The 23297-nt window shown below is 46.1% G+C and overlaps 1 protein-coding gene and 1 long non-coding RNA gene across 3 annotated transcripts in view; one reads left to right on the forward strand and one right to left on the reverse strand.

The window, feature by feature from the left end:
- Positions 1 to 10856, reverse strand: part of SLC6A2 (solute carrier family 6 member 2) — a 73407-nt gene extending 62551 nt beyond the window's left edge. The window contains exons 1-2 of one of the 2 annotated variants that reach the window (XM_035337120.1): positions 10792 to 10856; positions 8754 to 9036 (exon numbers count right to left, since the gene is read on the reverse strand). In XM_035337120.1, coding sequence (XP_035193011.1) covers positions 8754 to 9036; positions 10792 to 10821 — 313 coding nt within the window. In that variant the 5' untranslated portion in view covers positions 10822 to 10856. Of the gene's footprint in view, positions 1 to 8753; positions 9037 to 9295; positions 9724 to 10791 lie in introns of those variants that run through there. The other variant, XM_035337121.1, reaches the window with a different exon arrangement.
- LOC118172922 overlaps positions 1 to 23297 on the forward strand; it is a 256732-nt gene that overhangs the window by 102127 nt on the left and 131308 nt on the right. The gene's annotated exons all lie outside the window — the stretch shown is intronic.

Below are 23297 nucleotides of genomic sequence, written 5' to 3' on the forward strand. Positions count from 1 at the left end.
GCACTCGGCTGCGTATTTCAGTGCATATGCTGGGCCCTTGGTAACAGCTTGTTTGTATGGTCAGCGAGGCAGGCAGGCAGCTGGTCCTCCTGCCTGCTGCTGACGGGCCAGAAACCCACTGCTCGCTTCCCACCCTTCTGCAGCCTTCAGCAGAGACAGATGCCATGCAACTACCCGGCCCCAATCCTTCCACAAAAGCTGTTTCTCAAACTAGCACGAGTGCCGTAGCGAGACGTGGCTTTTTGCGCGCTCTGTCACTAATTGCAGTGCTTGGAAATCACACGTTTTTTTCTCCAGCTCTGGAATAAAACTGCAAAAGTGTGATATGCTGCTGCTGGAATCACAGCTCCTGTGTACTGGTGGGGTGGGACCAAGCTCTGCCCCTCTGCTGCTGTTTGCCAGGCTGGTGTAACACCCGTGTTCTAGGGAGGCACTGTATAGCCAAGCAAACCAAGAAAGGCTTCATATTTGCGTCGTCTGGCAACACCAGTCTGATCTGATAGCATCGGATCCTATTTTGGATACTTAAATTAGCGTATATTCTTAAACAGAGATAGCCAAATAATAGCAGCCAGTTACTGTCTACGTTAATAGCCCAGCTTCTGCACTTAATTGTGCCTTTGGAAGTGAGTGATTGTGCTCATAAAGCCTTAAAGGGCAGGAGCACTGGAAAAATTACAACTTTCTATAAAAAGTGTTCCTGTATAATAAGGGCAGCTTGTTTTACTGCGTACCAGCAGTCAGGACGCTAGTCACAGAAAGCATTTATGGACTGGCAAGAGACAACTGCCTGCCCGCTCCTGTCTGAGTTTTGTTTATTAACGGGTTATCATGGAATTCTGTGCGCCGGAAACTTGGGAGTGTGCTGTGGATGAATACGGGTGTAGAGAAACGTGTGGCTGGTGTAGCCAGGCGTCCCTGCTGACGGTTCCCGGTTTCGAAGGGGAGACCCTAGTTCTCAACACGGAGTCAGTGCTGTCACCTTTGTCATGCTTCAGAGGGAGATTGCAAAACTTGTTTAAATACAGAATAGGGGAAAGGAGAAGGAGGAGTGAGAGTAAAACAAAGGATACCCTTGAGAAGTAATTTAGAGTTTGTTTTGTTTTGTTTTGTTTTTTTCCTATGGTCATCATGAAGAACATGTCACAGTGCAAGGACCTTAACTGTTTCCTTTCCTTTCCAACTATCCCCTTAGCCTGCCTTTATGAAATAAAAGTTTCAAAATCAGCAAGGCTTAAACGAAGTATGTTGAATCCCTACGGAAGCTGAGATGCTGAATGATAATACAGTTCTCTCTCCAGGACTTCCATGAAAACTGGGCTGGGCTGGACACTTTTGGTGCTGGTTTCCCAAAGGACTCAGATGTCCATCTTTAGGAGGCAGAGTTTTGAGTGGCAGGAGAGCCTTTCATAGGAAACCATTCTCAGCTGGGCACCAGTGCACAATTCGTACTCAATTAGGATGAAATCCTGCTGTGCAAGGTCCAAGACAACTCAGTGGCAGCAAAGGGGAAGATTAAGGAGTTGGAGGAGGGAATAATTGGTTGTCAAGATATGGGTAACAGGCTGCTGACATGGATGTTTTGCCTCCAAATGTCCCGAGGAAGGGAAAGTGAAGGTTTACAGTAAGTGTGATAATCCCAGAATCTTTACATCATTGAAACTGGATTGAGGTGGGGGAGTTGTTGTAAATGAACTTATGTCAACTTCAGTAATAATAATTTCTAGTCACATTTCAAGTTGAGAAGACACGAGTTAGTTGCAAATTAATCATAACTGCTGTTTGTCAGTGTGAGATTCCCTGAAGCCCAGTACCACGGTTCTGTATGTTCTATGTGATGGGTACATACAGTGCAGCTGGGAAATACAAAGAGTGAGGTGGGACTAAAAGATCTGGAGCTGTCTTACAACATTTAAACTTGTCTCCTGCCTCCTGAATTACAATATGTTAATATATATATATATATATATATCTTAAGTATAGAGTGGTGCTTTATTATTTTGTAACATCGCTGAGAGCAATTAGGTGCAATATCATCTAGTAATTGCAGTATATTTAAACGCTATGGAGCTTACAGTACAAACATAATAGAGAGCCACGCTACAGTTAACTTTAAGCGGTTGGTGAACCTGGGACAAAGGCTTCAGAGCTGAGCACAGCTGAAGAGACTCTCCCTACACACAGCAGAACTGCAGGCATGAGCTATTTGATGTTGTTGCTCAGAACTGCTCAGATTTCCCTAAACCATTTGTTTCCATTTTAATCCACAGCAAGAGGTTCAGTAATTTGTGGACTGATTTTAATCATAATTTCTCTCGTAGCGTATCTGAACACTTGCTAAAACTGTATGTTCCCTCTCATCTTACGTGTAAGTAGTTCTGTTAGCATCCTGTTTCATATTTCATACTTAAGTCTGGAAAGGAAAGTAATCTGCCTTGAAGTAACTCTCTTTAGGCTGCTGTAGTTGTATTGACATATTCACTGAACTGGTGACATTTTGGGTTCTTTGGGAAAGACGCGCTGTTGGCTGCTGCACTCCTGATATGGCCTTGCTGTTTTCCTTTGCTTCTAGTGAATTCAAAAAGGAGCTTAAAAAGATGTCAGTGAGAAACAGGCTAGAACCAGATGAAGCTTAGATGCCTGCTGTCTCAGCTTGATTGCATATGCCTGGCCAAACTATAAGAAACTCATGGATCTGTTAATAGGAACATCGAAAGCTTGCTAATGTGACTTAGAGAACTTGTTGAGGAGGGATACCTGTCTTGGCAGAATGGCTTTCCAGGGGTATTTCACAACTTCAGCTGCTTGGCATAATTGAGAAGGGCACCAGAAATGGAGGGGGGAAAAAACCCTAAGCAGAGATTTTAGATTCCCAAACAACTGAACTGAGATAGCAGTTTGCTACTTGATGCCTTTTCTTCCTCTTAGTTCAGAATAAAATAGTTCTGAGTGGTAATCAAAGTGTGTTTGTTCCTTGTGGTTAGAAAAAGGCTTTTTGTCAGAAAACCAGCTCATTTGGGTCACACCAGCTTCTTGTATTGGCTTGGTAACAAGGGGGAGCAAAGCTGGAACACCAGTTTGATCAGAGCATCTCTTAGGTCAGTTCTGAATGCTTGCCCTGCACTAACCACAGGATTCTCCTCATATGGTCTAACCTCAGGCTAAATACCAGCAACCTGCTCTAGAACCTTTGTAAAGAACTTTGAGTAACCTCTAGAACCTCGGTAAAATTGTCAAGCTAAGGGTTGTTAGAATTGTTCAGGGACAGAGAACTTCTGTTAAGCCAGGCATTTAGCCTGGAGTGCATACAGTGTACCAATTGTATGCTGGTTCATGGTATCTTACCCCAGAGCCAGAAACTGGAATTTTAGAATTGATAAAAGATGTGGGTAAGAAACATTCCGTTTTTCCTTGTCAAGAGTTCATGATGCTTCATATGGAGTAGGTGTAAAATACAGTAGCTTATAGCCCTGGGGGAATTATCGTTCTGAAGAGTTATTTTGTAGAGCCAGCAAGCCTGATGGGCAAGTGGAGGAGAAGAGGGAATTTCAGAGAAGCAGCTGGCATGTGAGCTACAGTGCTGGTGAGCTTTGGTGAAGCCATGCTCTGTATGCATCAGCTGATCAATGGCTGTCACGGGGAGGAAAGAGGAGTGATGAAGTCATGTGCGAAAAGGAGAGAGCAACTGTGAGCTGGCCACTGAATCCGGGAAGAAGGGACTGTCACGTGGCACAGCAGAGCTTGTCCCAAATGCCACACGAAGCCCTGCAGCACAGAGCTCTTAGCCACGGTGTGGAGGTCAGTGTAATAGTTCAAGACCTGTCTGAGGTTCTTGGCTCGATGCGATAATGGGAATTGAAAACCCGTATTAGAAAACCAAAATCGCTCGATTTGCATCCATGCTTTGATTGATTAATGACTTATAGTCTTGGCATAGTCCTTGCTGTGAGATTGCTTCAAAGTTCACTTATTACCATCATCAATACTATTTTGGAATGTAAACACTGATATTACAAGGCAAAGGTCAGCCACCTTTGAAAGGTAAAGTGCCAGACTAGATTCTTTCTCAAATTAGTGATTAAATTTACTGGCAGACACTTGGTGTGAGGCAGGGAGAGAGCCTGGTAGAAAAGCAAGGTGCTGCAGGTCAGCATCAGATCTTGCTTTTGGTCAAATGGTGCACTAGCCATACTTATTTATATATACAGATAAAATCTGTACAGTAGGGGATATTTGGATTTGGTTGTATGCTGTCTGTGGTACCTGTGCTTGTGGATTGCTAAGTCCCGCACTAGAGCTGGTGGAAGTACGGATAAGAAACAGCGTTAGGATAAGTTGTAAGATACCTCTCTTCTGAAGAGCATTGATTGCTGGCGAGCTGTTCATTGAAGCAAATGATCTCTCCTAGAAATAATGTGGTCTAAAAACGTTTAAGAAAATAACATCTCAGAGGAGATTAAAAGTGTGTATTATGACAGCTAGAGAACTGTTAAAATATTTATCTGCAGCTGTTTGTAAATTCATGAAAAGCTTAATCTGATTCTTATGATACAATAAGTCTCTGGTGACTAATCCGACAATTACATGCTTCCTAATGAGTAGTCTGAACAGGGTTGCAAATACTTTGGCTCACAAAAAGGAGTATTTTATGTTGGTAAATTCTTTTTCCATAAATTTCAGTGGGAAATATTATTTTTTCTTGTGACCATGAAGGAAAACGAAGAATGTTAATGCTAAGAGTATCTGGTACAGAGCTGACAATAGCGTGGTTACCTAAGGCTGAGCATCATCCTCCCCCACAGGGAGCACATCAGTTAATCATACCAAGCATTACTCAACTTCACTTGGCATCAGTACCGTTTTAGATGTAATCCAAATTACCAAGATAAATCTTTCCCTAAACTGACGAGAGTCTAATTTTAATGCTCTTCTTCTATACTTCAGCATCGCCTCGTACTGATCGGGGAACACTCATGAGCTTGGAAGTGCTGTAAGGAATTGTCTTGAATATATTTATGTTGTCCACTTACAAACAGATTCATACAGCTAGGGAATCTTTTTTTTTTGTCGTTACTAAAACCAACAAAAACCCCACAAACCGCAAAGGGGCTGTTGCCAGAAGTGAGTTATAACGAGGGAAGAGCACTTGTGAGAACAGGCAGCAGAAACAGCCGTGGCTGCTGATTTCTCCAGCGACTTCCCCTGCTGCTCTGAACTCTCAGAACTGGACTGCACAAGACCTTGATCTGCTGCAAATGGTGCTTTTCATTTGTCTTGTGAGGGGTGCTGGAATATGTGTCAGATGTGGTGTTTGTTGATCAGCCAAACTGGTGAGGCAATGTTTGAGAATCTCCTCCCCGTTTCTGCAGTATCCCCTTATCTGCTTAATGAGAGCTTGCAGAAATTCTCCTCCTGTACGGAGCCTCCCTGTCATTTTATAAGGTCGCTCAAGATACATAGTGGGCATATCCTGCTTCCAAGTAGTTCATGATGGCAAGATCTCGTCCAGTCTGTTCATAAAAAACTGTCCTGGAAGTTTTCTGTGGCTTCATGTTATAGTACAGCCACTGGATCTGTGCCTGCCCTGGTAAGGCAAGCAACTCCTATGGAAGGAGGTAGCTGATACAAACACTCTAGCTTCTTAAATCTTACTTAAGATTTGGGATTATTTTTCTTAATAGCTGAAGACTGTTTCCAAAAATCACAGTCATTCACAGAAGGGTTACATTCTGCCATCTATCTTTATGCACAAGTCCCATTGGGGTCTCCCAGCAGGCAACTCCCAAAACACAGATGTTTCTGGCTATTCATTCAGTGGTTAGTGCTGCTGGATGCTTCCTACTCTCTAGCTTTTTGTTACTGGAAGTAACAAACAGTTGTTTTTGTTAAAATACAAATACATATTTATATGTTTTTAACCATTACCAGCGTTGTCCCTGAATTTATATAACATAAACATGTCTATAAAGGTACCACTGGGCAGTGTATGCCTTGTGTCAGTAAAACTCAGTGAACTAATGGGAGTTTTGTCTGCGTGGGACTTCAGGATCTAACACAAAAGCCTCTATCTCTAGTTTTTAATCAGGAAACTTCCCCAGAGTTTACCAAAGAAAGAAACTCGAGGATTTGGCTAGTAAGACGTGGGTGTGTATATGCGTCTATCTCCTTGTAAAATTCAACTTTGAGGGAATGCAGTGTGTATTTATACCTTCCTTCTGAGGTCCTGCAAGTTCTCACGCTTGATTGAGAACCACCTATTTTTACAAGCATGGAAGGGCCTTTAGTGTGTGTGTGTCTGCTGGCATCTCAGATTAATCATAGCTGGTCTTAGAAACATAGCAGTCCACACGTCACTTTTTTCAGATGTAGAGGGAGATGCCCTTTTCTACCACTTCGGTGTCCTTAAACACTCTTATTTAACATTTAAAAGCAGTTGTACAGCCTGGGTGGGTGTAGATTTTGGAAGAATAGCACTTTTTTTTTTAACTAGATAGCACCAGCTATGCTGAAAACAAAAGTGTTAAAATATCTTTGTGGTTTAGGACTTGTGGCATTGCAAGATGCTTCCTTTTCACTGCCTTTTTTGTGTCAATCTGTCGAAGACAGACAAGTTCGTTCCCCATACTTGACTAGCTTGAGTTGGCAAAGTTTACTAGCAAAAGTACTGAGACGATGTAATTAAATTTTCTCCCTGTCTGTTAGTGCCTTTGTTTTTGTGGCATGTAGTAAAGCACTTTTAAAGGCTGAATCTCCAACAGGAGTTTCTGCTAAATGAAATAGATATATACCTACAACATGGAGGCACTGGATGGGAGATGTGTAAGATAGCATAGAGACAAGTGTTGTAAAGAGAGAAGAGAGTCAGTGACCCTGCCTGTATCTGCATTCCCCACTTCTCAGTTCAGGGTCTGGCCTGGAAATTGTCCTAATTAAATACTGTTAGCTGATATGGTGGTGGCCATGGTCTATCAAACAGATAGAAAAAGGAAAAAAACATTCTCAATATGTTTAAACTTCATTAAGCCAAACACTAGCTAACTGTAAAAATTAGTTTGTCCTTAAATAACCACAGCTATTGTGTCTTCATTCGTCTTCCGACCTCATTTGTTGCTGCTGACTTGTGACCATCAGGATTATCCCACCTTTCATTTTACACTGAAAAGTCTCCTCAAGTGCTAGCAAAGGGTGTTGTTACTTTATCTGTGTGCTCAAGAATGACAGCCTAGGTATTGATTGTGATGCTTCCTCCTGCTGTTTGTTCTCTGTTGAAGAGCAGATTAAATGAAAGCGTTTATAATCTGTACCAATAACCAGTTCTTGGTCATTGTCTAGGCTTTGATAGCACAGGGCCCCTCTATCTTCAGTCATAAAGGTTCTGATTGCCCTTGGACAGTATGGAAGAATGGGTGCAAAGGTGAAAGGTGCCTCTTGCAGGTGTGAACTAGGTGGCTTGCTATCCACCTCACTTTGGAAGTATTTAAAGAGGGGAGAGGAGATCCTGGTTTCTCTAGCCGAACTGACATAATGCGTGGACACTGAGCAAAATGCAGACTGTTACCTCCTGTGCCTGAGCTAGCAGCAAATTACAAAGGAAGCAGGCTAGAACTGTGACTAAAAGTGACCCAAAATGATAGAAAGGAGTCCGAGCACTGTGAGCACCACCTCTATATAGGCACTATATCCGTGTCCCTAAACTTTGCAAGAGGGAGCTCAGAGGGGTGTGTATGCATGGAGCTGTGTGAAGGATGCTCCTGCTCCACCTGTGCTTGACAGGGAAGCCTGCCGGCTTCATGCTGCGTTGTGCTGCTGCACTGTGAGCTGCCTGAATTGTTTTTGGACATAATGAACTAAGGAGAGGGTTTGTGTTGGAACTGACTGCCTGCAGCCTGTCTGGGTGGTGAGCGGAGGTTTTCTGCCCCTCCTCAGAAGTTTGGAGGTCCCAGCTCAGACCGAGTCTCGCAGTACCAGCCCCGTCTCATGCCCCGTTAAGTTCTGAGGACCGGCGTAACCCCACTTGCCAGGGATTTTCCCATCCCACACTCCTCTTTTCCTGGGCAGCAAGTCTTCCATGCTACAGGCGTGAACCCTCAGCCTTTATCACCAGGCAACCACGCTCTCAAGCCATACCCGGCCACCCTACAGAACCCACTCGCCACCCGGCAGCTCTCCATCTGCCCCACGCACGGCTCACATGTGGCTCTCCATCTGCTGGGCTCTGCTCGTCCTGGGGGGCTCTGGGAGCTCCCAGCACCTGCCTGCTCCTGCCCCCTCCTGCTCCTGGCACCTGCCCGCTGCCAGGGCTGCAGCGGCTGAGGGGCTGCTGGCAGGTCCTGAAGCTGGGCTGGGCACTCTGGGCTGATTCTGGTTACTGGGTGCCAACTTTTTGTGGCTGGTGGTGCCAAAGCGTGCAGGGGCTGAGGCTTTGTTGGTAACAAGTCCCCTACCTACTCAAGGAGGGGGGGAGGAGGGGGGAAGAGCCCCCGAAGTGCACACATCCCAATTCCCCATTAAAATCACTGCAGAGCAACCTTTCCCTAGCCCGGCGCTAACTTTTCTAGATGCTGTTTTACACCGCTCAAGTTTTTTTTTTCTTTTTTTTTTCTGTTCTACACCGCACTTTGCCACCGAAGAAGCCCCATCGAGCGGACTTGGGGGGAAGACGAAGACCCCGCGGCCCCGAAGCGCCCCGGGCTGGGCTGGGGCAGGGGGGATGCGGCTTTGGGGCGGGGGCGCGGCGGTCGCGGGCGGCTTACCCCCTCCATTTTTGTAGCAGAGGTAGGGGAACCTCCAGACGTTGGCCAGGTCCACGGCGAAGCCGATGACGGAGAGGAGGAAATCGATCTTCTTGCCCCACGTCTCCCGCTCCGGGCCGCCGTAGCGGGGGGCGGCGGGCAGGATGGTGCTGGCCGTGTACTGCACCCCGTTGTGCTCCTTCACCAGCAGCAGCTCCACGTCCTTCCGCGGCCCCGGCCGCTCCGCCAAGGGGGCCACCACCGACACTTTGCGCTCGGGCTGGCTCTGTTTGTTCATCCTCGCCTGGAACGGGCAGAGAGAGGAGGATCGGGGGGGGAAAAAAAGGGGGGAGGGGGGGGAGAGCTCAGCCCGCTGGAGGCGGCTCCGCGCTTGCAGAGAGGCAGGAGCGAGGCCCGGCCGGCGGCAGAGCCGGAATAATAAGGGGCCGTGCACATGGGGCGGGGGAGAAGGGGGGGCACTGGGGCGGGGGAGAAGGGGGGGACCGGGGAGCCCCCGGGGAGCGGCGGTGCCCGCGCCCTTCCGCCGCGGGGGAGCGGCGCACCTGGGGCAGCTCTGCCTGGTCTCACTGCGTTGCTGTCCTGCCTCTGGACGTGTCCTGCCCCCTGCTCCTGTCCCTGTCCTTGCCGGCACTCATCCTGCCGGAGCCCTCGGGGCGCTCGGAGCTCTGCCTGCCCGTGCTGTGCAAGGCGCAGCCCCGGCAGGTGCAGCCCGGTTCTGCCTCATCCTCCCCTTCCTGCGCCGCTCCGGGAGGGAGCCTGCGCTCCCCTGCCTGCCTCAGGTTAAACGCTAACTTTTGGCTTTGGGGGTCGAAACCCGGAGGGGATGGCGGGGCTGGACTCTGCTGGGCGTCCCGCGCCAGGGCTGGTGGGTGCCCAGCGTTTTCTTTCTTTCTTTTTTTTTTCTTTCTTTCCTGGAAAGCAGCGGGCTGGTAGCATTCAGCTGTCAGGTTGTGGTATCTGCAGGGCGTTAAGTATTTACTGCTGTTCCAAATGGGACCCGGCTCTTTTAGGTGTAAAATGAGCAAATAATTAGCTAGTAGATCAACAGTGCCTGGTGCCAAAAGCTGGCTAAATACAGCTGCAGAAGGAGGCTTTCAGAGCCCCTCCTGTTACAGCTGTGAGCAGTAACTGTCCCTTGGCTGTCTGCTAGGCAATACAGTCTGAGCACACAAGGCAGAACCAGGCAGCTCCCCACCAGCAATGCCAAATATCTTCTCTTCTGCCCAGCATCAGGGAGAACGGGTCAGCTTGCAGAAAAGTCCCTTAACAGCCTGCTGATCTGACTCTGCTAGGGCTGAAACTCTGTTATTATAACCATAACACGTGCAGAGGTGCTAGTCAGAATTTGCAAGGAATCCCTGATTCCCTGCAAATTTGGAGTGTGAAGAAGTTTCAGCTGAGAGTTAAGCTCCTAAATCAGCATCTTCCTGTCCTCTCTGGACCACAGACTGTGAAGGTGCTACTGAGACAGCTATTGATAATCTGGGGATTTTCTGCCTTCACTAAAAGCTCTTGGTGTTACTGGGTTTCTCATGCTCCTCAGCTGCGACTTGGTTCCAAAGCCCTAGTCTGGAAAAAACATCTGAGCAGCGTCTAGACAGTTTCAGAGCAACTGCATGCTCAGAACACGTGGCTCGTGCTCTCTTTCCATCATTCCATGGTTTCCTGCTTCTCCAAATACACCACGGAAAGCCATTTTCTGTATCCCTTTGACACTTCAAGCTGTGCATGCTGCAAATACTTCTGTGCACGGTCGTGGCACGGCGTTCTGTGAACACCTGGGGTTTGCCTGTGCCCATGTTTCTACCCCCACGCACTGCTGCCTGCTCCTCGCAGCACCCCTCAGTCACCTCCCCTAAATGCATCACACAAACACCCCGTTTCCAGTTGCATGCGGTGTCCTCGAGCTCCCCGCGCTCCCCTGCCTTTCAGTGAGCCCGCACTCCCGCCTCGCCCGGCAAACCAAGGATGGGCACTGTGCCCTGGGAGAGCCCCTCTCCCAGCCCCAAGCCCAAAGCCACCTTCCCAGGGGACTCACCAGGTAGCACTGGGGGTGTTTCTGTCCCATTCCCTGGCACCTATGGGCAGGGGCAGGTGACTGGAGGGGGATTCCTTCTTCCACTGCTCTGGGACTGCGGCCTCGCTGGGAGCGGAAGCCGTAGCCTAGGCAGTAAGGAGCTTTTTAAACCTGGTTCCTCTCTCTCCACGTGACTATCACCATCTTAATCTGCACGGACTTCCTATGCTAGACAGCAGCGCTCACAGATTGCTTCTGGAAAATAAGGCCTCGCTAAGGAACACCCTTTTCCCCACAATGGTCTCAATTAGCTGAGCTTGATCATGTCGGTGGTGGGAGGAATCTAGAAAGCCCCAGCTTATTTCCGAAGAGAATTAAATCACTGTGCATATATATATATATATTTGCCTTTAGTTCTTGCATGGAAAGTGTGCACAATCTGGTTAATGTAATATCTGCTGCACCCTCAAGGTAAGAAAGTCCTCAATTGGATTTTATAAAAAAGTTGCTTAATCTTGAATCTGTCTGGATCTCGTTAGGCCTAATGGAGCCTGACAGCGGGTAGAGTGGCAGGCGGGGAAGGGAATATTGTGTTTAGAAACCTCAATGGAGCCAGGCAAGATGGCAGGCTGTTAGCGATGCCCCACAATTGACTGGGAAACAGGCAGCATCTTCAGAAACTTGTCCAGTGTTGCGGGACTAGTCACCAATCACTCAAATTCACGTTTATCACTCTCTTTGCAAGGTATAGGAGAATCCCCTATGCACTACAGTAGCAAGCTGGGATTGTCACTCTCATACCTTAGTGTCTACGAAGGAAAAAAAAAACAAGGAACAACAGCTCAGATCTCCATTAGCTGCTGGTGCGAAGGCTCTCTGCTCGCTGGCAGCAGGGCTCACACTCACAGCCTTCAGCCAGCACAGCACAGCCCTCTGCCACCCGGCCGACAGAACTGCAGGCGCTGGCTGCCTGGCGTCCTACAAAGCACCTGCAGAGAAGGGCCCTATGGAACCGTGTCCAAGGGTGCAGGACCTGGCGCCTTACAGCAGGTGCTTCGGAAAGGGTCTTGCTTTGTGCCGAGTCTGAGCTCCCTGATGGGAGAGCTCAGCACGTGAGCCAAGCAAAACAGTGACTGAAGGGGCTATGGCTGCGTGATAAATTGAGGCAAATGGCACTGCAGAACGAACAGCAGAACAGCAGCATTCAACCAAAGTGCAAACAAAAAACGATAAATTTAGCTGGGAAAAGAGAAGAGTGCTGTCAGAGCTGGGAGTACGATAGGAACTAAGGAGGGATGTTGATGCTTTAGGATGTTTTATGAATGAGGTTGTATGATAAAGTCGCCTGTGAGAGCTGGGCTTTGGGCTCAAAGGCCCAGGACATCACTTTCTTGTAATCCAACACATAATAAAAAATTTAAAAAGGGGCAGGGGATATATAAACCACCTCCTTAATTTCATGTCCTGGTACATCCACAGAAGCTCTAAGCTCGTTCTAGCCGTGGGGCTGACCAGCAGTGCAAGACTCGGTATTTTTCACATGCACTGCATAAGCTGAAGGCAGTTAGCTTTGGTCAGTCCGTGACAAAAGAAACTCGGGCACTAGCCAGTTGCTGTAGGAGCTGGGAGCAAAGTAGATGACAGCCTTCTTACTGAATCAATGTTAAAGCAATTTCCCGGTGCTAGGAACATGGCAGTGGCAGGGGTGCCCATCTTTCTCGGTTAGCAGGGAAAGGACACCGTGTTATACCAGATGCCTCTTGATGACAGCAGATATCTTGGGTTGTTAGGAGTGGGTCGGGCAGTTTCACTTTATGGTATCTCTAAAATCATGTTGCTATTCCAAATGTAGCATTTACTTAGTATTTAAAGCTTTGGGTTGTATTGTTAGGAGGCTGTTCTTACAGTATCTCTTCCCTAGAGCCAAAGAAATACATCTCCGTGAGAGGGCCCGTTTGGGCTGGTCCAAGCCAGCAGTTTGACAGCCTGCCATGCTACAAACTGCCTTCACACTGCAACCAGGTATTACAAAAGCTCTCCATGCTGTGTCGGTATTCCATTTACACAAGAAAGCCAAGTTCTGTGGGAAGGCAAGGCCTCTCCTCCCTATTTCTTACGATGGCAGTATTTGTTTCCTCCTTACCAAGCTGCTTGAAATTGGCACAACCACGCGGCTCCCAAGCTGCTTACCTGGGATCTGCTACCCCTGGCATCAGGTTGCGTTCTTCAAGGGAGCACCAGGGTGACCTGAGCAAGATATCCCGTGGCATCTTTTTCATTTTAGAATTATTGGCTGGGTCCGTGTGGGGACTCTGTGGAGAAAACCCATGGCAGAGGTCTAAAATCTGGTGGTTGGAGCCTCCACAGAAAGGATGTGTGTGTGTAGAGGATGATGGTGAAGAGTTCCAGGTTTAGCCCTCACAATTTCAACACTGTACAGGCACACCATCTTCACCTGACTTCAGTCTCTTTCAAGTTTACTAGCACTTACTTTCTTTTTCATATTATAAATCTGCTTTAGGGCTTTTCAAACCAGAATTATCTGTCTTTCAGCTTCAAGGATATTCTTTATTGCTGCCTGTTCTGAATTGTTACGTTAGCTCTTGCTGCTGCTTTAACCTCTGCTTTACTCTGTCTTGGAGATGGTTGTGTCAGAGCAATTCACATGGGTGAAAGTGGAGCGCTCCCAGTTTCAGTCCAAGTTTAACATTTTATCCTGTTCACTTCCATCCCATTTCTGTAGCTCAAGGATTTAAGAACTTTTTTTATTTTTTTTTCCTGAGCGAGTCCCATTCTTCCGTGTTTTAATATTGCCTGCCAACTTCGTCATCTCCACATTTCATTAGCAAAGACTAACTTTTATGTGTGCGTATTATAAATGCAAATATTTCGGGCTGTGTAACCTCATTCCAAGCTGATAATTATCCTTGCACTATTATTTCCTCTTTAGTTACTTCCTTTCCTGTCTTAACAATTCTTTTATTTATCCCATCTCCTCTGCTCAGGTTAACAATTATATGTGTCACTGTAGCATCTGCTTTTCTGAGCTGATGAGAGATTAATATCTACCCCCTTTTCCTTGCCTTTATAAAAGGCAGTTATCAGAATAAGATACCAGATTAATCTGCCTTCCTTTGGGAAGCTCATTTTGCTTGTCTGGCTTTTCTGGTTCTATATGCCTGTGGATGTGAAGAGGGTTTTAACCGCTTAATTGTAGGAATAGTGGGAACTCCACGTGCTCATAGGATTATTGCATCTCCCTAAATCAAGGCTCTCATAAAAATACTTCATAAGGTCAGTTTCCTGCAGTGCCTGAACGAGACACTTTGCTCAGTGTCCAAAGCCATACTGAGAGGTGACCCAAAATATATCCTGCTAATGAGAACTCCTTGAGTTTCAGCTGACCCTAAGGCTAGAGTTTTTTTACTGCTAATGACAAGGTGCTGGATATTATTTCTCTTCTGTGGAGAAGACTAAACAAAAACCCAGAAACAATCTGTCCTTGCTTGCTGGGAGAACCTGTCTCTTCTCCTGGTGCCAGTCTCTCGCTGCTATCTCTGCTTGTACAGCTCGTAAAATGTGTCCAATTGTGCGGGCTGCAAAAAGGCTGAGAATGAGCACTGCTATCTTGCTTAATTAGAAATAGGCACCTTAATGTTGGTTTCAGATCTTAAGTTTATTGTGTACCGCAGTGATTATTGGAGGCATTCTAAGCCAGTCTTTACATAGCCTCACGCGTTTTAAGTCCTCGTGCAGCTGTATCTGAAGGCACAATAGGACAGACAGGTCATTCTTTTTCCCAATGCATAACATCTGATTGCACTAAAGCCCAACCAAACAGTGAGGACATTTCAGTTATTCAATGGTGGTGCTTTCTCCTAGGCCTAATATTAACATTTGGGACCAAATTATTTTCTTTGGTCTAGAACCAGTACTCCCTTTGTGGCCGTGATAATGGTATGTGTGCACGGATTTGGAGAGGAGATTTTGGAAAATGAAAGCCTCACTTAGCCAAATTCCACTTGTCATTTTGTCATTTTTAAAGTTATTTTTATGTATATATATATATATATATTTTTCCGAAGAGTACTCACAGACAAGCCATTGACTTCCTTAAGCTTTCCTTGATATGTTGTGGTTCCCTGTCTGTGAGGCAGGAGAAAAGAACAATAGATAATTGAAGGTAGTCTCCTTCAAAACCCCGAATGAGACCAGTTCTTTATTTCTTTTAAAAACAAAGTCAATCTGTATAAGTATACACGCTCAAAAGGACCCAAATCTCATCATGGGTATTAGTTGAAGGGCCCAAAACAATTTCTTCTCAATGTTTAAGAACTTTTGTATATATTTGGCCTTATGTGAGTTTACACATTGATCTTGCAGGTGATTTCACGTGGCCACCTCGTGTAGGTTTGAGTGGATTTTACTTATTTTTACTGTTCAAAGCCTTTGCAGTTCTATAGCAACAGGTTTGTGTAAGTCCTTTGAGCTGTGAACTGACGGAGTACTCGGAAACCTCTGGCTGCCCTCAGTTGTAGCATTTATCCAAGCGCAGCACCAAGTAGCAGATTAGCTCCCCAGCTAACACTGACTAGTTTGGACAGTTATAAGTAAATTGTTTTTGTTGAGCTGATTGTTTTAAAATTAAGCCTCCGAGCACCGAAAGGATCAACAATGCCGAAGGAGACTCAGAGCCTCTCTTCGAAGTTATGACAAGTCAGGCACTTGGCAGTTTTCACAATGACCTATATTTTAATATGGGCTATTGGATTATTTCTAAAGAGGCTTCTTAGCCATAAAAGAATTATGCTCATTGGCTGGGCTGTGGCAAAAATACAATTGAATTAAGGATCGAAATAATTTAGGATCCAGCTGGACAACTTGTCCCTGCGGCTGAGCAGTAACAGATGTATTAAGCATTGGAAATTGCACAGAAAAAAGGTATAATTGATCTAAGGTAACCTCACTACTTTGTATTAAATAAATCAATGCTGATAAGCTGAAAGGTTAGAAGCAAGAAGCTGAATTGAAGCTGGACCTGGGTGGACCTGGGAAAAAGCAAGTCTAGGTAAAACAAGTTAACTTTTAGGTCCTAAATGTGGCAGGGATTGTGAGTCCCACTTGTGCTCCGTAAGTGCACTGGCTGTGAGCATCCAAAGCACTGGGATGCTGGGGAGAGCAGAGGACAGGGCATCAAATTACCCAGCCCTGCAAAAGGGACATATTTGCTAAGTGGGGGAGAGGGGAGGGGAAATCAACCCCCCCCAAAAATATACAAAAATCCTTCTCTGTTACTTTGTCCATCTAAAATCATCAGTCGTTGAAAACTATGGGGAGGTGCTCGCTCACATTTATGTGCCCCTGTGTGTCACTGCGTTTCAGCTGGAGGACTAAAAGGGAGGCAGCAGTGTGACACCACTGCATGGAGCAGTAGGTGTTTTAAAGAGTGCAGTGTATGTGAGCGGATTAAAAGAGGTCGTTAAAACCCAAATGTTGGCTGGTAACACGGGTACAGTGGAAATGTGCGGTGTCTGGGCACCAATAGGTGGAGCAGCACTGGGGTGGGAGGCTACAGAGCAGAGAGAAGGAAAACATACTTTTCTGGCTACTTCTGTTCTTTGAAAAGTGAGAGGCAAACTTTACACAGTGAGAGCAACCTCAAATAGACTCGTGTTTAACATACTGAATAAGTACATACTGAAAAGTAGCAGAAGACAGGCTTTCTCCACTGTTAGTTCAACTTCTGATCCCTTTTCTATGTTTTCAGACTAAGCACATATGGTGTCATCAACATTAACCTTGTTTTACAAAGAAAGAATGAAAAGATATAGAGAAAGCACATGATTGCTTTATTGCTTCGGGGGTATGTGCAGTAAAGGGAACTTACACTTGCACGACTGCTGAAACTGAGAAAAGGAGACAGGCAGCAAATGGGCAAAAACAGGTGCCAGGATGAGTTGCATTCATCTAGATCGGGGTTATTGATTAAGTGCTCAGAGAAATCCTAATTACCGTACTTGGGGTTCTGTTTTCTGAGCAGAAGTCTCCGCTCGGGTTGCCCTGACGCTCCTCCTGCTGGATGCGCCGCTCCCTGCCAGCTGCGGGGTGCAGGCGTCCCGTCCCGCTCAGCAGCTGCGTTTCAGAAACCTCGTTTAAGGGAAGTGGGATCCTGGCTGGTGTGCCTGTTCTGCTGCTCCTGCGAAGTGCTGTAGATCTCTAGAAACAACTAGAGCCCAGTGGTTTTCTAGAGAATTTCAAGCCACCTGCTTTGAGGGGAAGAAAGGCACAAGCTTCCTTAGTGATGCAGCAAATATGAGCTACCAATGGCAAGGTTAAAAGCCCGTCCCTGTTGCAAAGTCAAGCAACCAAAGTGTAAGAAATGCTGTCAAGGTAGTGTTTTAGCGTTTTAGCTGAGATTTTGCTCTGGCACAAGTGGGTGGCAGAGCTGGTGCTGGATCTCAGAAGGTGCCCGTGCTGCCTGCACTGCTGTCAGCCCCTGCCCTCTCCTGTTTCTCTGCCTTTTCCAGAGACCCAAGGTTTTGGGACCTACCACTTCCCCACAGATCTCCGAAACCCAGTATCACATGTTGTCCGATTATTCTTTGCCCTGAGCAGACAAGAACCTTTGAGGTAAAGGAAATGAGAACACAGGTTTTGAAGGTAGGTATGGATTTGGAGAAATGGTTTCTTTGTTCATTGCAAATGAATGAGCTGAGGTGTAACCAGCAGGTAAGCATGCACTCACCCCTTCTTGCTGTGATTGTTTAGTTTTTAAATGGTTCTTAAAGTGTATTACTTATATCTCAGTAAAACATAACTGTAGAAATGGATGAATGTAACATTTTATAGTGAAAAAGTATGATACTTTGACCAGTAAAAGCTTCAGGTTTAATGTACTCAGAGAGCAGTGCTACCAGAAGATTAATCAGCATGAGATGTTCTTTGTGAGCTGGTATGCTCTGAAGGAGAGGTGGGGTATCAGATACATCTTCAACATTAGAAACATCTTTCTCTTGCTTTCTGAAGCTTTGCATGTTGCATTCTGTTTGTGTCCAGGTCACAAAGAGAGCGTATAATTCTTCGTGATCAGGGTCAAAAATGATCACCCACTGGGGAAGCAAGATGGGGAGGTCGAATATTCTCAGCTCTATATGGTTGTTAACAATTGCTGTGCTGTTTCTGGGAGAAAGTCGTGACTTGTTTGACAGTAGAGCTTAGAACCCCATTGTAATAACAGGTCCGCAGGGGACTTGGTCCTGTGCCCACGCATGATTAGAGACAGGAACCAAGGATCATGATGGAAACAGAAGGAGAGGAGAATTGGCTCAGACTGAGCTACGGGTGAGGTCAGCTGCAAGTCCATGAACAGAATCAGATCCCCTGAATGGTAATTACTGCCCTTTCTGTAGACTGAGGATGTGTCTGCAGACTGTGCTGTCTGTTCTACCTGAAATCCATCTCCTGGGTGGCATAACGTCAGGACAACTCTTCTTCTATGCATTAAAGTACAGATTTTTCATCATTCCCAGGAGACTTCACAGTGGCAAGTAGGGTAACGCTGGGATCCCCCATAACCAGAGCCCCTTTTCACTTCATGTGGCACGAGAAGTCGCCCTGCTAAGAAGAGCAGACAGCTCTGCTCCTTGCCCTACTGAGCACCTGCGTTTCCAGTCTCCTCATTCTCTCTCCCACTGGTGGCCTTTCATAGCCCTTCGCAGATCATTATTAACTGCGACTAGTCCATGTAATCTCAGCTGAAAAGTTTCCTGCCTGCCTTCCCCGTGTCTGCAATATGGATTTTGCCAATTCATGCATAGAGAATGTGCCTGTGCCCTGGGAAGGCCAAGTTGCTTGCTGCACAGCTTATCTGCAGGCAGAACATCGTGCTACGCGCCCGCCCACCCTTCATCTGTGCCTTTGCCTCTGGGGAACTGCGGCCACCGTTGTATTAGGATTCGGGCACAGAACAGCATCCCGAGTGACACTGTTCTCCCCTGGGTAAGTGACACAAGTGACACTGTTCATGCAGTAAGGACAGTGCAGTGGGAATCGATGGGACCAGGGCTTGCCTTCCCAGTGTGCAGGGAGGAACGGGGATGAGACAGCTATAGCTGCTCTTCTGGCCATACAGAGGAACCCAGAGGAACGAGCACAGGGTAGAACAGTCCTGCATGCTCTGAGAAGGGATTTCTGCTGAAGGGTGTCTCTTTCTAAAGAGAAAATGAGAGCGTGGCAGCCCCAATGTGTGCCGGCAGCGGGGCTGGGTTGGAGCCGAGCTGAGGAGGGCTGGTGGTGGTGGTGCAGTGGGACTGCTCTGCTGCAGCTCCAGCGATCCTTCTCCTCTGAGGCCAGGATTGCCCACACCTCACGGTATTTGGGGTGTTTTCATAAAGCCCCACCATCTGAATTCATGCAATTTGATTAGAAACCCAGCTTCTGTTCAGAAAAGAGACATTCCTAGCCCATAGGCTTGAAAATGTGCACCATACAGTCACAAAAACAGAAGGGGAACAAGAATAAATGCTTTGCTATTTTTTGGGAGAAAAACAAACATAATTTTAAGAGTTTTTTTTTTTTCTTTTTTTTGTGTGTGTTTTTCAGTATTTTTTAGAGAGAGAAACTTCTTAAGCATCTTTCTTTGGGCATTCTGGGAGACATCCCTGCACCTTTCTGAGATCCTTCACTTTCTGTAGGTCTGCCATGGGAGGGAGGTACGTGTGAGGAAGCAAATGGGATCAGGCCCTAACTACACAATGCCCTACTCAGTGGTGCTCTCCTGCAGCTGGGCAGTGCAGACATTTCCTGCACAAAAGAGCACGTGGAATTTTTAAAAAGCCAAAACATGGAGGGTGGGGAGAGTGAGCTGGATGTGTGTGAAAGGATGTCTAGGCAAAAGCAAAGCAATGCATGCTGTGCACTGTTACACAAAATCAGGATACACTACCATACCCAGTGTGAGCTATCGAACAGAGCAGAACAATTCATTGTGATGAGCTCACTCCTAATTCCCCTAAATTTTTTTGCTGTTAGTGGCAGGCTGCTGTTAATTATTAGTCTGCACATTGTTAACGTAGGCAGTTCTAGTTCTTAACACATTCTTGTGATCCTAGGGTTTTCTGGGTTTGCCCTTTTTTTTTTATAATTTTATTTCCGAGGTTTGGACAAGGATCTACCTGAGCTTCCATACAAGCTGCAGAAGGAAATCAAGGGGCCAGCCTCATCTGTGAAGTCTGCATCTCATTAGCAGTGTGCAGATTTTCTGGGCAGGGAGTGCAGAATACACTCAGTGCCTCTTCACCAGGGGCTCAGATTCCTGCAGGGCCACCCAGCCGTGTGGTTTGCCTGGAGCAAAGCACTGGCCAGGATTTCAGAGCCCTTCCAGGGAGGCAAGTGAGTTGAGTTAGACTCAAAACTTTCAGAGGAAGTTAGGAAATTTGGTTTCCTTTCTTTCTTTCTTTTTTTTTTTTTTTTTTCCTTTATGAGAGAGAGAAAAAGAGGTAGGTACTGCTGGGTGAGGACAAGGATGTGCTGACCTCTAAGAGCTGGTCTGTTCAGGATACAGGAGCTGGCTGGAGCGTTTGTTGGACCGTCATCTCTGGTTAACAAGGGAACCCATTCAACAAATTGACAACTACAGAGGAAATCATAGGGGAGATTGAGGATGGGAGGATGAGTTGTTTTCATTTTGGGCTTCTCTGAAGCTTCCTGCATCTTTTTTTTTGATCAGGGCAGTACTCTAGGTGAGCCTAGGTAAAATCAGGAAGGCAAATTCTACCTTGGAGGAATATTGTGCATTTAGTTAGGCCTGCACATGCTGACTTAACAAGACTAGAAGAGAGAAAATAAGAAGACTGAGCTGAATTAAGTTGATCTGGTTGGTAGTAGCTTCAGCAGGGAGAAAACGTCTTCAATAGGCCTTTTACTAGGTCCAGGTCAGTTGCTGGTTCATCTGCTTCCTTTGGCCCCAGAATCACTGCAGTTGTCTTCACCAACTCCACCTGAGGGTCCTTCAGCCCCCGCAACTCTAGGTCTGTGTGTCTGTAAGGAGGGTTTAATGCAGCAGTAGCACTGCAGTGTTCTCAATAAATCAGCCAGAAACACCGACCACTCACTCCTATGTTATTTATCTTAGGCTTTTCCCTATTTTCTCTTACCCCCATTCTTTTTTCCCCTCTTCCAAGTGAGTAACAGCAAAACTTTGTTCCGGTCCCCACTGCGGCACAGGTCTCTGCAGCCCCCGGGGGGAGAAGGAGAAATCGGGACAGAGCTGGGGGGCAGAGCCGGGCACAGCCGCCTTCCTGGAACGAGCACCAGGACAGCAGCAGAAGCTCAGCACTGCAGTCCTCTGGTACAGTAACAGCTCTGATAGCACACTAATTCATTGCTTTCACTGTTAGCAACCACGAAGGCAGCACTGATGCTTCCTTAACTGTGCTAGTTCATTAACATGCAATGTAATTATCTGATTCTGGTAAGGTTTGTAGTCTTGGACCTAGATTCTGGGGCCTGTTTCTTGGCAGATATATCCGATAGCAGCTTCAAAAAATGTACATGAAAGGGTCAGATTGCTCTGCTGAATAAATTATTGTTTCTGTGTTGGTGGGGTTTGGTGCTCTGTTATGACAGGCTCTGTAAAATGGCTAATGTGAAGCCAGCCCAAGCCTCGAAAAACTCAAGCCTTTTCTTTAATAAAAACCCACACAGATAAGTGTATGTATTAGGCTCAAGTCAAAATCCCAACCTTTTTGAAGGAATTTGGATGTAAATTGGAACTTGGCAGTTCTGGAGGGTTTATAGATAAAAATGCCAAATAAAACTCTGGTAGAAGAGCCTTATCATGTCACTCCTGACATTAACTTTAGGCTGCCTTACTGGGACTGATAGAGGCTTTCTTCTTGTTTAATAATGTATTTCCTGTTGGAGGAAAACTGTGGTGGTAAAACTCAGCAAAGCCAACAATGCCTCTCATAAACAAATTCATTTCCTTCTTCAAACATTGTTTCATTCAAGAGCAATACATTCAAAATTCCTTTTGGCACCACGCTTTTAATTGGTTCCTCTTGCAGGAATTAAGTGGCCATTCTCTGAATCTCCCCTGAAATTTGCTGAATTTGTTAAAATCTGCTGCATTATCAGCTGTTGGGAATGCATCCTTTTCTGACCTGCAACCTTGGTAACATACTTGATGTAAGACTTTATTTGGGGTTTCTTAGGAAAAATCCCCCCGCATTTGTTATTAATGGTGAGCATTTGCCTGTAATATGTAAAATAAGAGAAAAAATCACCCTGGAAGTGAAGGATGCAGTTGAGTTTCAGGACTGCATAATGATTCTTAAACCAGCAAATGAGGGAGACCTGTTCCTGGAGGAAGCACATCTGATTTCATCTGTCTGAGAAAACCCCAGCCCATTCATTTATTTCAGAAACTTACTTAGTAAGGCCCAGAGAAGGGGTACTAGAGCACTTTGAATCATTTTACATTAAGCGTAGCCCTTGCTGCCTTTCTGGATTCACTGATTTTTCATTTTTCACGTGCTGTTGTGAAGTACAGCTGTGACCCAAATGCCGTTCTTTTATTGAGACTAGGTACTCTTTGCCTCCGGTTCGCAAGTGTAGTTATTTGAAACGCAAACACGTCTGTAAGACTTCCAGTGTTTAATGTTCTGTGCAGAGAAGATGCAGAAACAGAGAGAGGAAAGGTAAAGGGGAAGAGGTACGACCTAGATGATTGTGTGGCTTCAGACTGAGAGCTGACTGGATCTGGGAGGAAAAAGTCTGGGAGAAATAAAGGGTGGTTTGCAATTATAAGATCTGAGGTCACTTTGTTATACCCTGTAGATACAATTGAGATTCAGTTTGCTAGTTGCCACACATACATTGAAACAGTTGTGCAATTAAAGTTACCCTGATTTTAGCATTAATACTGTCTGGAAGAGCATTTGTATTTCCTGGAAAGCTGCTGTTCAGGTTGGTGGTTTGTATTCCCTCCTCTTTTGGGGCTGTTTGTGTTTTCTTGAATAGTTCAATCCAGTCAGGAGAAGGGAGCGCACCATGGGGTCAGGACCCTGTGGTAGGAGTGGTAAATAGGGCTGAGCTTGTGAAGGAAGGTCTGCAGGTTAACCAGGGGCTGAGTGTGTTTGATTAAAACTATTTGTTAGATGCTCTCTAATAATGTGTAGTTCACAAGAAAATCATCACTGGCTTTTGGACTATTTATCATTTGCTGAGAGACCAAGGCTGTAATGAGTATGATGATGAACATTGACCAGTGGTAGTAGAAGCTCCTAAGAAGGGACAAAATATGGCACCGTGGCTGTGTTCCTCGCCCAGCCCTGAATAATAAAATAATGGAACAGAAGTTGCTGTTGTTGGAAAAATGTTTCCGTACACAGAGCTGCCTTCCTCACAGGCAACAACCTTCAGTAGCACTGACTAAGGTGCCACTGTGCTAGAAGTGAGATGAGCTTCATCGGCCTTAAAGGTGGCTCTCAGAGCAGAACACACACCGGCTTGCTTGCGCTGGGTGC

This window comes from Oxyura jamaicensis, chromosome 11, assembly GCF_011077185.1.
Source record: "Oxyura jamaicensis isolate SHBP4307 breed ruddy duck chromosome 11, BPBGC_Ojam_1.0, whole genome shotgun sequence".
NCBI classification, from domain to species: domain Eukaryota; kingdom Metazoa; phylum Chordata; class Aves; order Anseriformes; family Anatidae; genus Oxyura; species Oxyura jamaicensis.